The sequence below is a fragment of the Primulina tabacum genome, chromosome 2 (assembly GCF_025594145.1).
Source record: "Primulina tabacum isolate GXHZ01 chromosome 2, ASM2559414v2, whole genome shotgun sequence".
NCBI classification, from domain to species: Eukaryota; Viridiplantae; Streptophyta; class Magnoliopsida; order Lamiales; family Gesneriaceae; genus Primulina; species Primulina tabacum.
This window is the reverse complement of record NC_134551.1, coordinates 47,655,667-47,675,752: the sequence shown is the minus strand read 5'-3', so window position 1 is coordinate 47,675,752 and position 20,086 is coordinate 47,655,667. Positions and strand designations below refer to the sequence as shown.

At 33.0% G+C, this 20,086-nt stretch overlaps 2 protein-coding genes across 2 annotated transcripts; one reads left to right on the top strand and one right to left on the bottom strand.

The window, feature by feature from the left end:
* Nucleotides 1-5,272: 5,272 nt before the first annotated feature.
* On the top strand, nucleotides 5,273-6,694 carry LOC142537793 (uncharacterized). Its single transcript, XM_075643288.1, has 4 exons — nucleotides 5,273-5,672; nucleotides 5,717-5,836; nucleotides 6,142-6,273; nucleotides 6,327-6,694. The coding sequence occupies exons 1-4, from the start codon at nucleotides 5,273-5,275 to the stop codon at nucleotides 6,692-6,694; spliced, it is 1,020 nt and encodes a 339-aa protein (XP_075499403.1).
* Nucleotides 6,695-7,795: 1,101 nt separating this feature from the next.
* Nucleotides 7,796-13,163, bottom strand: LOC142533403 (protein STRUBBELIG-RECEPTOR FAMILY 3-like). The gene is made up of 16 exons (XM_075640157.1): nucleotides 12,949-13,163; nucleotides 12,563-12,695; nucleotides 12,407-12,480; nucleotides 12,150-12,215; nucleotides 11,974-12,045; nucleotides 11,802-11,873; nucleotides 11,644-11,715; nucleotides 11,101-11,166; nucleotides 10,931-10,996; nucleotides 10,455-10,831; nucleotides 10,072-10,364; nucleotides 9,229-9,500; nucleotides 8,867-9,005; nucleotides 8,609-8,730; nucleotides 8,343-8,499; nucleotides 7,796-8,061 (listed from the first exon to the last, which is right to left on the bottom strand). Exons 2-16 carry the CDS (start codon nucleotides 12,641-12,643, stop codon nucleotides 7,987-7,989), a joined length of 2,004 nt encoding a protein of 667 aa, XP_075496272.1. The 5' UTR covers nucleotides 12,644-12,695; nucleotides 12,949-13,163; the 3' UTR covers nucleotides 7,796-7,986.
* Nucleotides 13,164-20,086: the final 6,923 nt, after the last annotated feature.

Genomic DNA, 20,086 nt, shown 5'->3' with positions numbered 1-20,086 from the left:
TCTAATCGAACTGTATAATGAATATAAACACATGAGACGGTCTTTACATAATTATTTTATTATTAGGAGACACAATTAGTTATGGCATAAAATTTAAAATATAACCACATAAATCATTGAACTTAAGAGCTAACATATTTTTAAAAAAAGTAAAAAATAGAAACTATTTTTTTTCTACGACCCTACTTCTGCCAGAGGTCCAGAGTTCCAAAACAAAATGTAAATACATTCCGACCACTAAATTGGAAGGAAACAAAGGGTTAAGCTGTCGTGGTCAATATTTGTTTGTTGCTTTCTCTGTTCTTTAATTTATTTACTTGTTATTATTTATTTTTTATTTTTTATCATCATTATTTAAATGTGAGGGCTAATCAATTTTATTTCGTATAACTCATTGAAAATCATGAAGTTTTATTTATATATAATTTAATAAAAATGTACTGCTTTTATCATTCTACACAAAGAGTGTGTCTTTTATGAGACGATTTTAGGATATTTTCTTGTGAAACATATCAATTTGGTTCGTACATACAATGAAAATTAATGTTTTTTATAGGTCGGATTGGATATTTGTTTCACAAAATTGATATATACTACGGTTTCGTAAGAGTTTTGTTAAAAAAAATTAATTTTCGGCTGATTTATCTTTGAATAGACTTCGTTCTTATCTAAAACACGAAGTGCATAAATTTCCAATATAATTTTATATGTGATATAATATAGATATTCAATGATTTAATATTAATGTGATGTTGAACATAAAAAAATGAAGTTTCTCGTTTCTTTTTCTCATTTTTTTTGGTCCACCTTTTGTTTATTTTTCCTTTTTTATATAGAAATAATTTTTTTTTTTGTTTTTTCTTAAAGAGTGTTTAGTTTATATGGATAGAATTCAACAGCCTCGACAAATAATGATTGAATAAGTTTTTTGTGAGAAGATCTCAATGATTTATTTTCGTGAGACGGATCAACCATACTCATGTTTAAAATAAAAAGCAATATTTTTGGCATAAAAATTGATTTTTTAATGGATAATTCAAATAAGAGATCCGTCTCAAGAATTTGACTCGTGAGACTCTCTTATAGGAGTTTTCTTGATAATAATTTGATATTAAATATTTTATTTTTAGGTTTTTTTATTTAATTTTCCTTTTGTTGGTCTTTAAAAGTGTTTTAATTTCAACTGAGTACAATAACTAGCATTAACCCACCCCTCCAGAATTAAAAATTGCCCAATTCATAATTACTTAATATTTTTTTTTTCCAACAAGGGTGACTTGGAATTTATATATAATGGATGAGTAGGTCTCTTGTGAGATAGTCTCACGAATCTTTATCTGTGAGACGGGTCAATCATACCGATATTCACAATAAAAAGTAATACTTTTTCATGGATGACACAAATAAGAGACTCATCTCACAAAATACGATATGTGAGACCGTCTCACACAAGTTTTTTTCATAATGGATCGTGTGTTAGGAATGAGTCAGTCTGCTGATTACATGCATCGAAATTTCGTTGCCTACTGCTATTACTAAATCAATGTTTTCCTTTGTCTGAACTCTTCGCCGAATTATTGGTTAAATTTCGAACTTTTTTTTAAAGAGAAATTTCGAACTTTTTTATACTATGTTGATTGGTTAATTATTAATCATGGAATAGTATGAAAACAAGAAAGATTTAATGAAACAACTACGATATCTAATAGTCAATTTAATCTTACTAATTAAACTTTAATTTCTTTGTACGATGATGGGACTGCTGCCTTAAAATTTATAAGGGTGTATTCGATCTTGAAAATTTAATTATTTTATTGACTTTTGTAGAGTTTAAAAGTCTTAAGGTATTGAACATAGACTTTTATAAACTCTATAAAAGTTTTGTGGTATCCAAATTAGATTTTTATAGAGTTTTAAAAAGTATAGTGGTATTCAAACTTGAATTTTTAAAAATCTATAAAAATCTATAGGTATCCAATATTTCCATAGATTTACAATTATTCTAATATAATTCTCTATGTACAAACCTTAAAACTCTAGGCACAACTAAAAAAACTCAAAAATTGTTCTTCTACCCACCTTAGAGATTTTGGTAGATTTTTAATCAAATAAAATATCTTTCTCACTCATATATCTATCTTCCTCATTCAAATTGTCCTCGAGATTATCACTACACTTATAAATTATAACCTCAGAAAACAATAACAAGATAAAAAAATTACGCGATGACAAGCTAAAAAATCCAGCTGTAAAAATACCCTAGAAAACAGGACGGGGCATCCATTGTTACTACTATCTCATTATTATTTATTATCTCATGTCTCACCATTTTGTAATATTAAATTTTATTGTTTTTATTAACAAAAAAAGGAGAAAAAATTTGAAGAAGTTAGGCACGGTATGAATCTAATTTATTGATAACCTTATAATAATAATCAATTGAATTTGAAAATATTATTATACTTAAATAATTATATTTTACTCAAATTTAGTAAGTTTTTAATGTCCAATATATATAGAATCCATCAGTAGTGTACATGAAGGCTTCGGTCTATCAGTTTCCTAAAAAAATAATAAATTTCAATTTTTATATTTCATTCGGTTGAAGTTAAGAAATTATCAACAGTGGGTCAACATATATTGTACCGAGATGAACAAATTGGAGATAATTTAACAAAATATGTTAAAAAAATGTACATGCTTGTTAGCTTCTTATGAAAGTTTTTGTAGGATTTTGATGCATATCTGCTGTGCCAAAAATTAAACAATATCACTATTCATTGATTTTATTTTGTGTCGGAGACTTATTTGTTATTTGCTTCTTTTGGGGCTATTGATGACACTCATATTCCAACAGTGTATGGGTAAAATACTAACAATTATCTATCAAAATCTTGCAAAAATTCTGTCAAAATCTTGCAAAAAAGTCTACAAAATTCCATGGATTTCTGATTACAAATATGTGAGATTCTACAAGAGTCAATACAAATCTACCAAATCCACGAAAATCTATCATTTAAAAAAAATCATTGAAAGTCATTAAATCTCTGCATTAATACACTCCACTTATTTATTTTGTTGCAATCTAACTACTTTATGGTTGATGATTCAAGGTCAACGACGCACGATGCATCTCGCCCAGCCATTAAGTTTTCGACAACCGAAGAGCTTAACAAGTAAATAGGATTAATGTCGAGGATGAAGGAGAAGTTTGTGTCACTGTCACATCCCCATTCTAAGTCATGAATTTCAAGCACAACTTTTTTGTTAATTTATATAACTATAATAATAAATACATGTCTTTTAAATTTTTCTTTACATATATTATACAGAGGCGGATTTATGTTAGGGCCAAATAGGGCCACGGCACCCCAAAATTTTATTTTTTTTAGTTTATATTAATTTTTGAAAATTTAGTTTATATATAGGCAAAAATTTGTATGAGACGGTCTCACGGGTCGCATTTTGTGAGACAGATATCTTATTTGGGCCATCGATGCAAAAATATTACTTTTTATGCTAAGAGTATTACTTTTTATTGTGAATATCAGTAAGGTTGACTTATCTCACAGATAAAACTTTTCCAAAAATCGATTACCCTAACTTAGTTTTTTCTCAAATCAATTCTTCGTTGGTGGTGCAGTGGTGTTGTAGAAGTTCAATCAATGAAATCGTTATTTAGTGTCATCGAATTATGACGTCGGTGGAGTTTTTCTCCAATTATTTTTTTCAATTACCATTTTGAATTTGGTTTGTGCATTTGGGCATGTCCTCGATTTTTAGTGAAATGATTTGGGGATATAATTTTTTTGTGATTCTGTTTGAGATCATGTTATGGTGTCGCATTGTTACAGTTTCTTGTTTTAAGATTTCCATTGAAGAATATTTATACTTGTATATTTGTTTCGTCTTCTGTATTAGAGATGTTTCTAAACTTATTTCCTGAAAACTAAAACTTATAGAGCTTAAATAATGACTTGATCAATACAAGTGTTAGCATTATGAGTATATCATGAAACTGAAATCTTGGATTCTTGTAAAAAATTGAGAACTGAGGTCATGAAAAATAGATAACATAAATAAATGAGGAAGCTATGATTTCAAAAGTATTGTTCCATAAATCTATTTTACATTTCATTAACACATTATCTTTTATGCTTGTTTATGATTTTTTTATTGCTTAAAACTCAAATAGTATTTAGGTGTATTTATTGCTTATAAATTGTAAGTCTAGACCATCGGGTATATGCTTCTTAATATTTAGCATATACATATATTATATAATACATAAAAATGTTGTTTGTTTTATTTAGCAGTGAATATTGATAATGTATTATTGTAGATATTTTATTTATGGTGTTAATATGTTTAAATGACTAGATTTTATTTATTGTGTCAAGTGTGATTTTATTCATAAATGGAAAAATCCGTTACTATCGATAAATTCTTTCAGAGGAAGAGATCAAATCAATTATATACTCCCATTTCTACAGCCCCATCGATACCATCAGATGATAATCTTCCATCCGAGGTTCATTCTCAAAAGTTAAGAAAGGTTGAAAGTGCAGGGGTTGATCTTAACTTCTTAGAACATGATCCAGGATTACGTTGACAAATATGAGAATAATCTCTCAACGAGCAAGAAGAAATTCGTCGGGCTTATCTAAATATGAAAGCATATTAGCCTATACTTTCAGAATATCCAGTAAATAAAAACAATCTTCATCCTCGCAGGTTCCAATCATCTTGGTTTGAGCTTTTTTCTTGGTTGGAGTATTCCCCAACAAAAGATAAAGCTTTCTGTTTTACTTGCTTTATCTTTAACAAGCCATCGGGATGTCTTAAGCAAACTGCATTTACTGTAGTTGGATTTGATAATTGGAAGAAGGCTTGAAGTGGAAAAACATGTTCTTTCCAATGTCATATTGGGAAAGATAATGTATCTTCAACCCATCGTATGGCTGAAAAGGCATGTGAGGATTTAATGAACCAACCTCGACATATACCAAGATTTTTCAACAAAATTAGCTCAGAAGCAGTTGAAAGGAATCGCTTTTCAGTTGAAAGTTGGTATACATGTAGCTCGGTTGCTTGCCCTTCAGGGCGTTCCTTTTAGAGGTCATGATGAGAGCTCTAATTCATCTAATCGTGGAAACTTTCTTGAATTTCTTGATGTGATGGCCTTGTATAACAATGAGCTTTCAGATGCAATACAAAAGACTCCAAAAATGCCAAGTATATATGCCATGATATTCAAAAGCAAATACTTCACATGTTCTCAGTGAGAGTGAAAAATGTAATTCGTGGAGAAATTGAAGCTAGCAAGTATTGCATAGTCATCGATGAAGCCCATGATAAGTCAAAAAGAGAACAAATGTCTATAGTGTTGAGGTTCGTGGACAAAAATGGATGCATACAAGAACGTTTTTTTGGGCTTGTTCATGTGTTAGATACGACACATTTGAAATTAAAGAATGCAATATATTCTTATTTGATTCATTACAATTTGGATGTCCAAAATATTAGAGGTCAAGGTTACGATGGTGCTAGCAATATGAGAGGTGAGTTCAATGGACCGCAAGCTTTGATTCTGAAAGATTGTAAGAGTGCTTATTATGTTCATTGCTTTGCCCATCGATTGCAGTTGGCTCTTGTTGCGGCAGCAAAAAAATGTAACTCTTATTCATCAAATTTTTTGGTAAATTAACTTTCATAGTTAATATGGTTGGTGCTTCGTGCAAGCGTAATGATGAATTGAAGGAAGTTCACGCAGATGACATTGCTTATTTGATTTCTATCAATGAACTCGAGACAGGGCGTGGACTTAATCAGATAGGTAATTTACAATGAGCAGCTAATACGCATTGGAGTTCTCATTTTAATCATTATCGAGCTTGATCAAGATGTTTAGTGCAGCATGTACTGTATTGCTCAAAGTTATGGAGGATGGACTTCCTTCCCAAAGAGCATATGCAACGTCTATTTATGATGAAATGAATTCATTTGATTTTGTATTCATGTTGAATCTAATGAACGGGATTATGGAGATCACATATGTGCTTTTTCAGACATTACAAAGCAAGTGTCAAGATATTTTGAATGCAATAGAGCTAGTTTCATCTACAAAAAAAATAATTCAAGAGCTAAGGGATGACAAATGGGATGATGATTTGCTTGAAAAAGTGAAGGCTTTTTGCGTGGCTCGTGATATTGGTGTTCCTGATTTTAGTGCTCAGTACGTTGATAGGCGAGGTCGAACCCGTCTTCATCAAGGCAATTTCACCATTGAGCATCATTATAGGGTAAACTTTTTTATGCCACGATAGATTCACAAATACAAGAAATTAATGTGCGTTTTAGTGAAGATGCGATGAAGTTACTCATGCTTAGTTCTGCTTTAATTTCTCAAAATGCAAGTGATTCGTTGAAATATCAGGATTTATGCAAATTGGTTGAAAAATTTTATCCACAAGATTTTACTAGTGAAGAAAAAGAACGGTTAGAGATGCACTTGAAGCACTATGAGCATAATGTAGTCAAAGGGTCATACTACAAAAGTCTTTCACCCATTTTCGAGTTGTGTCAATGGTTGGTGAAGACTAAAAAAACTGCTACATATGACCTTGTTTGTAGAGTGATCATGCTTGTGCTGATTCTTCCAGTTCCAGTTTCTACCGCTACTACAGAACGATAATTCTCAGCTATGAATATCGTCAAAACTAGACTTTGAAGCAAAATGAAGGTTGATTTTCTCTCAAATGTATTGATGATATTTATTGAAAGAGAAACTGCTAAAAATATTTGTATAGATACTATTATTGAAGACTTTGAAAATTTTAAGAAACGTCGAATTCTTTTTAGTTAGAAATTTTCTTGTTAAAAACGTATTGTTTATGTTTAGTTGAATATAACCAATATAATTTTTGTTTTTGTCCGTATTTTATAAGCTACCCCCACAAAGTAGAAAACCTAGATCCGCCTCTGGATATATATACTGAGTGATAAATCATGATTATTTATTTATAAATGATGATTGGATCAAATTTTTTCATCCGAACAAAAAAAAAGAGTGAAAGCTTTACCAACATACAAGTTAAATTTAATTGGACGCAGGATACTTTGTCCAAACATACATTTTGAAGTGCATTATGCAACGACCACCACGTGGAATTCAATGATCGCAAAGAATGCTTCGAACCAAACTCACAAATAATAATGATACAAGTACAACAAATGTATCATATGTCGATATTTACAATAATAATATCATAAAATTTTATTATTATGTTACGAGATTTTAAATTGAATTTATTATGAAATTTCGATAAATGAAATTTTGTATTTAATTTTTTGTGTGGTAATATAGTTGTACACCTCACATTTATTTGTCGTAAATTTATTCAGAGATTAAAATTTTGTAAAAAAATTCTCAAGTACGGTAAATAAAAGGCAAAAATGAGACGAGACACCGTTTTATCTTACGACACAAGGGGACACCAGCCACAGGGCAGAATCCGCAAGCCAGATTCGACAAGATATCAGTAATGGACCCGCAGTGTACCGCTAGTCATTTGGCTAACTGGCTGCAGTGTCGAGATTCTATTTTTTCCTGCTATATAAATTCTCTTCACCAGCCCAGCAGCAATGCAATTGTTTTTCTACACATGATATAGATGAAAAAAAGTTCAATAAATGATAATAATGAAAAAAAAAGAAGTTCGATACATGATAATAATGTAATAATTACTGAAGACAGATGAGATGGGAAAATACAGTGTCTGATTTCTCTCGCACCAAAAAGAAAACAAAGGATTTGTCATGCAAATGATACATAATCACCACCATTTGAAGCGAAACATAGACGGTTTACATGCATGCACCCAGAAAAGCAACAGGAAAAGGACGATTTACATGAAAAAACAACACAAAGAATGTAAGTGACAATTGAGATCCCAGATTCTTGCCATCTCGACACGTGAGCGCTGCTCAGCGATCACTCGATATCAAATGTGATAGCTTTTGAACGATCTCAGACATCGGTGGCCTGAATTCTGGCTCAGGCTGTGTAAAAGAAAGAAAACAAGTAAATACACTATCATCACCATAATCGAACGTCAAACAATACAATCCCGAGTTTGCTAGGTCATTTGGATCAGGATCCTGGCATCTATCTACGATTTTAAAAGGCTGCTTAGTTTAGACATCAGGTCCTAATAATGAATTCAATGACACAAGACAAAAAGTATATTTGGACCAATAATTTTCTTTCTCGAGTCCCCATTATAAAGTAATACCACTCAAAAAAATCCATGGAATATAAAAAAACGAAATGGGAGATGTACCTGAATACATAACGTGATTATATCAGCAAGTCGAGAGAGAGATTTAGATGGATAAGCACCCTTTAGAGAAGGCTCGACTATTCTTGACAATGCATCTATATCATAAAGGTGAGGCAATGACCATCTAGCCAAATATTGCGATCCTCGAGGATGGAACCTGTTTTGGGTAGAAGTTGATTTATAAGCCTATCCTCGTCGAAGGTAGAATTTAACGTAGCAATAATCAGAATATCTAGTTTCTAGCTATCGGTATAAGATTTGATAACCTGTCATAAGATTTTCGACCCGTAAGAAGTTCTAACATCACAACTCCAAAACAGTAAACATCACTCTGCTGAGAATAGCTTCCTGTCTCGAGTTCAGGAGCACCATAACCGTAACCTTGCAACTGATCAAAAAACACTAGCATCGATTAAAATTCAAGTAGATGAAGTTGACATCTGAAATGAATAATGAGCGTGCCATTCTAACATCTGATTTCGGTTAACATTTTAAACAGTATGAAAATACCTGCAAGATATTACCTGAGTCATGTGATCAGATGATAACAAAGGAGCCAAGCCACAGTCAGAAACTCGTACAGAGAGATCATCAGTTAGTAACACATTAGTGGACTTGAAATTCCGGTGCACAACAGGTGGCTGACACACCTCATGCAAATATCTTCATCAATAAAACAGCACAACTAAGTCTCCATATAATAATGGGTGAAAAATGGCAGAAAATTTGTTTCGAGAAACAGCGCAAGAACAAAGAAATTAAAGCAAGCAGGACTGAAGTGGGTACTTCAAGAACAGGTGTACCAGGAAATTTATCTCTTTAGAGAAATCATGTAACCTAGTTTTCTTCTCAAAACCATATTCAGTTTTGGTTAAAATGAACTTACTCTAGAGCCTTTGCAGCTTCAAGCGCCAGAAGCATACGGGTATTCCACGAAAGCTTTCTCTTCATTTCGTCATCCAGGTGTAATGCCTCATTAAGTGTCCCATGATGGCAGTAATCGTGAACAAATAAGCGTTGTCCATGCTCCAGGCAGTAACCAACAAGTTTAACTATATTTGGATGTTGAAGTTTTGAGATACTTGTCACGAGCTCAAGGAATTCGTTGTCACTCAGATGCCCTGACGCCGACTGCTCCAGTTTCTTGACTGCCAGCACCTAGAGATGCGTTGACAACCTCATGAGAAGGCATCATGGACACAAATAATACAGGATGCTTTTCCCTTGGAATCCATTGAAGATGAAGGGAAACAGAGTCATGAAGGACTTTGTGTCACATGACATAAAAAAATATAGTCTAGCATGGGCAGCTAACACGTACTGTTACAGAACTGACCCAGTTGTCTGCTAGACCGAAGGGTGGAAAAAAAATCTGGAATAACATATCCTTGTCACATGACATAAAAAAATCTAGTCTAGGATGGGCAGCTACAAGTACTGTAACAGAACTGACCCAGTTGTCTCTAGACCGAAGGGTGGAAAAAAAATCTAGAATAACATATCCTTGCAACAATCAAACGAGAGACAATGTACTTTCATCAGCGGATCGCCATGTTTTGTAGAAAATAGACTTTTGCAAATTCAACAGGTCACTTAAAATAACAACATATTGCACCTCATCGAACCAAAGAAAAGAAACAAACACAATCAAGAAAAAACAAGAGTTTCATTCGCATGTAGTGCAATCAGTGGATAGCAAAAAGTCCAAGATACATCATAAGATGCGTACCTTCCCAACAGGAAATTGAGCTCTATAAACTGTGCCTAGCATGCCTTTGCCGATAAGATTTTCTTCAGAAAAGCTGTTTGTATATTGTTGAAGAGATGCAACTGTGAAAAAATTAACAGAGCCTAGACTTTTAGAAGCATTTTTCCTCGGGCTCAAAGCGGTGAAAATTGGATCAGCGGGAATCTTTTCGGCAGGCACAAGTGGAAATGGAGGGGGCCTGGTTGACAGCTGAGAACTATCCAATCCTGTCATACCTACACTGTGATCCTTCCGCCAAAAGGTGTCCTTTGGCACTGCTTTAAACTATAAAATTTATTTGATTGAAGGGAAAATGGGGAAAAAAGTGACAGTACAAAAGAGAGAGTATGGGGAAGGTTAATTACCTTTCTCGACTTTATACAAAGGCTTTTGCGAAGATTGGTCATGTTTATGAGTCTGGGTCATATCACTATGTTTCACCATCTCTTGATTCTTGACTATCTTCCCAGTAAATTTCCTTCTACAGCATCTGAACAAGAAGAAACATACGCCCAAAGCAAGTACCAGAACTACAAACAACCCAACAATAGGTATGCATGTGATCTTGCTAGCAGTGTTGCGCTTCATTTTCCTACCAGATTCTGGTAATCGAGATGCTGATGGCCCATTTACAATAACTGAAGGAGCTGACCACGGAGAGGGTGCCTCCAAAGGGGATAATAAAGGAGATGGAGATGGTGGGGAAGGTATTATCGTAGTGTTAAAGGGATTACCGGTGCTTCTGCACCATAAAAAGGAGATCTTATTAAATCATAAGGTTAATATTCGAGCTCGACTGCAAAAAAGGCCAAATGACAGAGAAATCAACTCAAATTTTCACCTGAAATTCGGAATAGTAATCAGTTTTGGTGGTATAGGTCCAGAGAAAAGGTTATTCTCTATGTTTCTGGAGTGTGCAAAAAGGGAAAAAACAGTTAAATGTTGTTACTCCAGCAAAGAAAAGTGAATTATTAAAATAATAAACTATCACATGGTGAAGAACTGCAGTACAAATCTATGAGAGGAAGATCTTGAAGAACATCCAGCATTCCAGAGAGCTGATTATTCTGCAAATGCCTATAAAAAACAAGAAGACAGTGAAAAAAGAAAATGTTAATTTTACAATGCCAAAAGAATGCAAATGAGTAAGTATGTGAAGATTTTACTAGGATAAAGTCATTTTATTCGAGACAAAGAAGGTTTCTATAATGGACTGTTCCATGTTAGTAGCAAACTTTCATTTAAAATTCTACTAACTGAACTTTCATTTTACAAGTACAACCTGCCCCTCTCATTGAAATTCACCAAATATGAACAAGCAGGCTAGACAAAGCATTTGAGTGGTTCATAACATGGGTCACGGATACTCAGGTTGATATGGTCGAAATAAGTATCCACGGTCAGATATTTATATTTTTCCTCGTAATTGATTCACACTCCACAAGAAATTATGGCATGAAGAGAACTCTTGTTATCCAATACAGTTCGGTCAATGTTAGCATAGGAAAAGACAATATCATGACCACATTTACGCTCGAGAGACTACATACTTACAAGGTAGTCAGAGATGACAAATTCCCCATTGAAGAGGGCAGCTGGCCAACGAAACTATTCCCTGACAAATCCCTGCATGGTCAACATGATTTAAATCAAACAAATATCGACTAAGTATGTATAATATGAGCTTCCGCTCCAATTACATAAATTCTTACATGTTAATCAACTCCTTGAGTTGTTCAAAGGCATCAGGAATCGATCCAGTTAATTGATTGTTGTTCAGAGACCTGGAAAATTATGGGGCTTTAAGTTAAACTAGAAATAGATACAGAGCCATTGAAAAGAAAAGAAGTGAAAAAGCCGGACTAGAGAGAGAATAGAACTTACAAATCTGTCAACTGCCCCAAGATTGATAAAGTATCTGGAACATGTCCTGTAATCTGATTATCTGAAAGAAAACTAGAGTTCGTGGTGTTTTATGTTGGGGCGAGGGTATTATCAGCCATTATTTACAGAAGGAGTTGCGACATAATACAATAAGCAGTTCGAGATCAGAAACATACAAACTTTTAAGAGTGATCGGCAAGTTCGGTGGTATACTGCCCCCAATGTGATTATTGCTTAAATCTCTGCTTTATAGGAATATCAATATCTTTTATCTCCGTTCATATTGATTGAATGATGTAAAAGCAATATAAATTAACCAAGAAAACCGTGTGTGAAGACTCATCAGTCATTCAGTCTATAAAGAAACTCCATGCAAATAGCATTATCAAAGAATAAGGCAAAAAACAAGCAAAGCCATTAGAAATTAACTCACATCACCATAATTGAAGCAAACAATCCCAAATCATTGCCCAATTCTCCGCCTAAATTCGCGCACCAGGTAGGTTTCTACCAATCAAAGAAAATAAATTTTATTCATACAAAAGTTAAATTATCACACATCGTGATAAAAAATACGGACACAACTTACATTGAAGATATATTCGCATTCACACACTCCACGCCTTGCCAGATTGGTTGTCCACATGGATCTCCTCCAGCAAAGATCCATCCGGGAAGTTGTGGGGATCCGAGAGAAGTATACAAACTATTTATTGCATAAACTGACATGAAGCATTCCAAGACAAAACAAATAATGTAAGAATATATGCTATTTACAGCACAACCGAAACATAATTCCAAATATACGAGGAAAAATTCCATAAGCACTCGGTGTTGAATTAATTAGCCATCGAATTATTGGTGTTTTTTTTTAAAAAAAAAGAGTGCAAACAAAAAACATTCAAATTCAGAAGAAAGATTCACTTTACACATGGTGAAACCAGTGAGTACAGAAAATTTGAACCAATAGCTTACTATCACGAGGGTCGGTGACTCCCAATGCAAATTGCAACGCAGAAAAAACAACCGAAAATAGAAGAACCCATGAATGAATCTCCGCGCCAAAACAAGCCATCTCCAGTTAAGAGTCACCCCACTGTTCAAGATTTCTTCTTTAATCCCTTCGCTTTCTTGTTTCTTGAGTAGAACCTTCGGCAGAAACACCCCGAGAGTCTGAAGTACAAAGCCAATTACCGAACATCAAAGAACTTAAAAAAAACCACTTTTTTAATCATGGAATGGCAAACGGTGGTGGCATAAACACAACCCTCATAAATACATACGCACACAAAAGACATACAGTAATTAACGCAAGTTAAGAAGCACAAACCCTCAAGTTCAGAACCAATGGCTTCAGGGACACACCATAAACCACAAAAAACAATAAAAAGATTTATGTTGTTGAGATGATGAAGCCAGCAACAAACCTTGTCAGAGTGAAATGTCGTGCCGACAATTGTAATATGTTTCTTGCCTTTTTTCTTTCATAAATCGGCAAAGACAAAAGACCCTAATCATAAATTTTGCCAATAAAGATTACAGACAGCTATATGATTATATACACATATTTAGATTTGGCTTTGTAAAAGCGCAATTATCTGTTAGTGGTGGAATGTTTCTTCCATTTTTTAAGTTTAATTTGAAAAACAACTTATTGTACCGTTGAGTCATGAGTCAAATTCCAATGCTGAAGGTTGACTAACAAATTTATTTTTTCTTTCAAATTTAATCATTTTAGGTGGGTACATCGTATTCATTTCTGCAATTATAGGTGAACATAGCGTTAGAAAAAATGAGTTTTGTATTCATTTAAAATTGGTAAAATAATTATGTAGTTCATTCAAATTATTTTATCGATTTTAAATGACGTAGCGAACAAAATTATTTCTCGATTGCCAATTAGGTTGAATGATAAATTATTTGAGTTCAAATTTTATCGAGTAAAGATTGGATAAAAAGAATTGTATATATATATTTTATAGATTAGCATGAATGACATGCTAAATTATTTGTGCTAAATTATTTCCTTACTCTGGCATTATTTACATTTATTTGTAACTTGAAATTTTAATGAGATGATAAAAGATTTATTCGAGTTTTGGAATTTTGATTTAATATAAAGGCTTTTGATTAAAACATAAAGTAAAAAATGAACCAGGAAATGTTAAATAAAAGGTTCGAGTTTAACCAAGAAATAATAAATTCATGTTGTAGTCCTTCAGTCTGTTTAGTCGAGAGATGTGCGTTTAAAGCGTTTAAGGGTGATTTTTTTATGAATTTATGTTTCTAAAGTGGACCTTGTTAAAATCCTCTGTTGTTTAATTTTTTTGGTATATCGATAAATCTTTTTATGTTTTGTAAAAGTTCTATGAACTTTATATTAATTATTATTCTTAATTTTAAATACCTCTTTTTTTTTTTATCATAACTCTTGGTTAAGGTCTTAAGGATAAACATAAAAGGTTATATATATATATTAATAAAAAAATTAAAATCACATGCATGTGATTTTTAGAAACTCAGCGGAAAGGCCAGTGATTCAAGAGGCGCGACTTTTCAACCAAGTCTATTGGCAATGAATAAAATGATGCATCTTTTCATTCAAGACTTTTCATCTTTTATGAATATGACTTCATTTATTTGTACTAGTTATTTTGCACATACAATGAGTGTGTGTATAGTTTTTTTATTATTATCGATAAATTAAAGTGAAATTTAACAAATTATGGAGGAACTAAATTGATATTTGAATTTTTGAAATTAAAAAAAAAATGTGTTGAAATTTTTTAAAAACAAAAAACAAAAGTGTAATATTAGTATCATATAAGGTAAAATTGGAAGAAAAAATTGGTGTCTCCTATGTGGTTACTATCATGTTCTCATCCTTAATAAGATAGAATAGATTCAATAAACCAATTTAGTTTCTTCTCATTTATCTCTAAATTTAGTTTTATATGTGCATTTTTAACCATTAGCACTTAAAGTTCAAATTTTCAATATATAAAATCTTGAATTTAGATTTTCTAAACGTATACGCTTAAATTCGAACTTTGCAATTAAATTCGAGAGTTGTTTTCGATTTTTTAGTTATTTTTAAGCATTTGCAGTTAAATATAAGTTTTGCAATATTTAAACTCTTGTAAATGGATTTTTAAGTTTAACGCTTATAATTTGATATTAGAAAGTTTGCATATCATCTTGATAGCGTGCTAAAAATTTCAAATTTGTGTGGCTTTAAAATTTGTAGTGCTACTATTTTGAAGCCGCATAGTCTTTGTATCTTAGGAAACAAATTGCCAACAACCGTGAGCACAGGGCGGGACAATATCGTTTTAAGAAAAAAAAATCAAACTCATGCATCGACTATTTTCTCGTAGCATTTGTTCACCCATTTCTATCCCGAGATTTCTCAATCCCAAGAAAAATAAAAGAATACCTACCATCACTATGAGGCCCTTAACACTTAATCATTATTACAATGCAGTTTGATTAGGGTTAATTAATGACAGCAGAAAACGGGTAAAGATTTTCTTTACAATGAGCTCAAAAATGTGAAAAAACATAATTATGAAACTAAAAATAGTATATAATAAAATCTCGTCTAAACATATCACATCAGAAAATAAGCTCACACATAATCAAAATCAACTACCTACAATCAATTCATATATTCGGGACATGCCCCGGTATATAGATACATATATACACTGGGATAAACCAATCAATCTCAATTCAGATGTGACTCCCTCCAGAAATACCCTCTCCGGTCTCCTGATAACCTGGAGTATGACCGACGATTTTGGTTGGGAAAGCTAGCAAGTGCAATATGTCAAGTTATAATATCGTTGGATAGAGTCCAAGTCGTTCCAACAGAAACTATTGTCGAATTAATAGGATATAAATTATTTAATTTAATCTAGGCTAAATAGAAGAAGTGATTTTTGTTAATAGTTAAAATAAATTAAATTATTCTAAAAAAAATAACACAATTCATTTAATAACAGATTAAGTTTATGAGAAATTCAAATTTAAATAAATGATCGGGAACACACAATGGTACCAAACATCAATTATTGACACATATTGGATTTGATCTAATAATAATTATTTTAAAATCACGATGAAATTTCCTATCTTAATTATTAATCTATTTCTAGAATTAATAATCCTATTTTTATTTAACAGTCCAACTATTTATAATTGAATTTAATTAAATAAAAACGCATTCAAAAACTATGAAATTCCAACTTTTTGCCTAAAATCGCTCATTGAAACCGAATACTATTTCTAGTCGGTTTAACCATGTGTTGATCAATATTTATGACGCTATTTTCAATCTATTCTATTTCGAGTCAATATCAAACAACAAACATGCAATTAATTGGCCAGATTAAACGCAAGAGATCTACGCAAATATCAATCAATAACATAAAATAAATCAAAACTCTGATCGATCCAATATGCAAACAACAATCACAAGTTTGGCCCTATCGTGGTCTCAATCATAAGACGACTACTCCATAAATCAAAATTAGACAACAATATAATGTTTAATTCATGAAATAAAAATAAAGATAAAAAATCTCAGCGATGGTGCGTGAATCTTCTCGTCCACTGCGCCTTCTTCTCCTTGTTCTTTCACGTCTTGATGATGGAAATTCTCCTCTAGATTGTAGCTCTTTTCTTGTGTATATGGGAGAGAGGATAGAGAATAATCTTTTTCCCAATAAAATCTCTTCCTTCTTTGATAGGATCCTCTATCCATAAGGAAGATAGAGTTTTTAAAAGCATAAAAACCCTATCAAATCTTTCATTTATCTTAATTTTAAAAGCTTTCTTTTTTCTCAAAATATTCAACAAATCAATACCACAATTAAGATTTTTAATCATGATATTTTAAGCCTTAAATTCGAGCTCTATGTTGTCACAAGGCAGAAGTGAATCAGACATAAGACGTGATCATGCCTTATTTCAAGACCTCTTCTATTTTGTCAAGGCAGGACTGAAGCAGACACAAGGCGTGATCACGCCTTGTTCCAGGGACCTCTTCTGTTTTTCTCCTTTTTTCATAACTTCTATTAGCAACTTCAAATGTTATAGAAATCACATTTCTAACCCAAATTTATTCTAATATCACAAAACTTACTTGATTTTAAAAAAAATCTTGGATGATAGGAAAAGTTCTTCATCAATTATTTCCTTCATTCTCGGAAATCTTTCCTACTTGGCATTAAGCTCTTTGACCTTATCTCCAAAATTTAACTTTTTACACATTTTGATCAAACCTACAAACAATAAAAGTATGACGATTTAAGCATAAAACTCGGAATAAAAATGCCAGATAAGTACGAATACGACAAATAAATTCCTAAAAGAGCTATATGATTCGTTCTTATCAAACCCCTCAACACTTAGCTTTTGTTCGTCCTCGAACAAACTAGAAAAAATAGAGATGAAAAATATCAATGATTTACAACACAAAGTGCACAATCAAAACCTCACAATCTACCGAATTTCGTCACACCCCTTCAAAAGATCATACTTAGAAAACCATAAGATTTATCTTCGTTGCAATTCAAGACTCAAACACTACCCAGAAAAGATCAACAAAATGAAACGTGTGTAGTGTGAACGTCAGAACTTACACTCCTCAAATGTTTATTAGGTTCAAGGTTCCCTCATATTTGTTCATCTTTTTTTTTGGTAGTAACGCCCCATATGCTCGACTTTCATACCCCTCTCTACTAAATGTTGAACGATTATAACTCAGTCAATAGGTCTTTTCAAGCTTATAACGTAAGGCCACGGCTCACGGCTAAAATAAAATGCAGGAAAATCAAACAGAAAGTAAATAAACATATTTCTTATGTAGCGCACTCACTCAGCTCTAGTTTCTACCAATTATTGAATTCATCATCTTCAAAATTTCTCTATTCTCGTTCCCCTGCTTTAAATTTTTTTTTCCACCACTTTTTAACTTCTTTTGGGTATTCTGTACACCATACATTTTTTTCCATTAATCCACTTCTTTTCATTCACAGGTAATTCAACAACTCCTTCAAATATATCTTTTCAACACATTTGAGTTTTTGAACAATTCAAAGAGCTCAAAGAGTTTATTTCTCTCAAAGTTCGGGTAGGACAATAGTGTATAGGATAAAATAGGGTAGTCAATGCGGTGTTTGAAGAAATTACTAATAAGGTCTAATTGTGTGCCCTTAGCACACATTATTCGATTTTTTTTCCAGGCTCAAAAAGGGTCACTAGAGATAAGAATGATGCATCAGGTAGGCTCGAAATGCTCAAACGGTTCAAAGATCTTCTAAATCATCCCTAAGTCACAATCTTTCGTATTTTCGCTTCGAGGGCTAATCAGACAAGTTCTAGGTTGTTTCAATTTTTTTTTTTTTGAATGAGTTCTCCTCTCACCAATTCACAATCAATTTGTGTAAGCCTAACCATTGTGCATAAATGATGTCTCGAAGTGTCAAAACAAGACTAGTTCATGTCTTAATCTCTTTATCACAACTACAACTCATCTCATTCAATTCTAGGCATGAAACAATTTCTCGAGTGATCAAAAATCTAGCAGACTAATCGGTTTATCTTGTAAACACAAGTGTGGTGCCTCAAAAGAGTAATCACATCTCAGGAAAAAAATGTTGCTAAGTGTTGTGATACGAAACAGTGTGAAACAAACAGCTCACCCCCACACTTTTAACAACTGCACTATCCTCAGTGTAATTCCAAGAGAAGGTAAAAAAATAAAAATAAAGACATGAATAGCGAACTTCCCTGACGATATCGATTATTATGCTTCATTTGTCCATCAGTGCAAAGATCTCCCCAAATCCTATTGACGCACTTCAATATTTTCCCTACACGCACAGTAAATCGCTAGAAATTAATCCAAGGAAATGAAAAATATAAAATTAAATATTAAAAATGAAATAAAAACGATGGATTGCCTCCCAGCAAGCGCTAAATTTATAGTCTATAGCCCGACTGTACCTCCCTTATCAATTAGGATCTTGCAACTCCAAGGTGGTTTGTTCATCCATCACAACGCCACCATGATAAATTTTAAGTCTATGCCCGTTTACTTGAAACTCCCAGTTGCTTCGCTGGTGATTTCCACAGTCCCGTAGGGGAAAACTTGAGTGATGGTATAAGGTCCGGACCAGCGTGAACACAACTTACCTTGCATCAACTTCAATCGAGAATTGTACAATAATACATGTTGTCCCACCTCAAACTCTCGATTCACAATGTTCTGATCATGCCATCGTTTAGTTTTCTCCTTGTAAAGCTTGGCATTTGCATAAGCGTCTAGTCTAAACTCATCCATTTCATTCAATTGTAGCAACCGCTCTTCACCTGTGGCTTTGATATCAAAATTTAGAAATTTAGTAGCCCAATATGCCTTATGTTCAAGTTCAACTGGTAGATGACACGACTTTCCATACATTAGTCGAAATGGAGACATTCCAATATGGGTTTTAAAAGTTGTGCGATAAGCCCAAAGTGCATCATCGAGCTTCTTAGACCATTCTTTCCTTGAAGCACCAACACTCTTCTCTAGAATGCGTTTAATTTCTCTATTCGATATCTCGACTTGGCCACTAGTTTGAGGGTGATAAGGTGTCGCCACCTTGTGTCTAACCCTATACTTGGCCAAAAGACCATCAAATTGACGGTTACAAAAGTGAGTATCCCCATCACTAATTATGGCTCTAGGTGTGCCAAAACGTGAAAATATATTTTCCTTGAGAAATTTAATGACAACCTTAGAGTCATTATTTTTGCAAGCCATTGCCTCCATCCATTTAGACACATAATCGACATCTACAAGAATATATTTGTTCCCAAACGAAACTGGAAATGGACCCATAAAATCTATTCCCCACACATCGAAAATCTCACAAACCAAAATATTAGTAAGAGGCATCTCGTGTCGCCTAGAAATGTTACCAGTACGCTGACACTCATCACATTTTGTAACATATTCATAAGCATCATTAAATAAGGTAGGCCAATAGAAGCTAGATTGAAGGACCTTTGATGCAGTTCTAGTGGCACCAAAATGGCCTCCTGTTGGACCCGTATGACAATG

Coding starts and splice junctions, on each gene's coding strand:
- LOC142537793 (XM_075643288.1), top strand. CDS start 5,273: ATGTTCTCAGTGAGAGTGAAAAATGTAATTCGTGGAGAAATTGAAGCT. Junction 5,673..5,716: donor TGTTGCGGCAGCAAAAAAAT/GTAACTCTTATT, acceptor TAACTTTCATAG/TTAATATGGTTGGTGCTTCG. Junction 5,837..6,141: donor GCGTGGACTTAATCAGATAG/GTAATTTACAAT, acceptor AAATAATTCAAG/AGCTAAGGGATGACAAATGG.
- LOC142533403 (XM_075640157.1), bottom strand. CDS start 12,643: ATGGATCTTTGCTGGAGGAGATCCATGTGGACAACCAATCTGGCAAGG. Junction 10,832..10,930: donor ATTACTATTCCGAATTTCAG/GTGAAAATTTGA, acceptor TTTATGGTGCAG/AAGCACCGGTAATCCCTTTA. Junction 8,500..8,608: donor GGTCGAAAATCTTATGACAG/GTTATCAAATCT, acceptor TACCCAAAACAG/GTTCCATCCTCGAGGATCGC.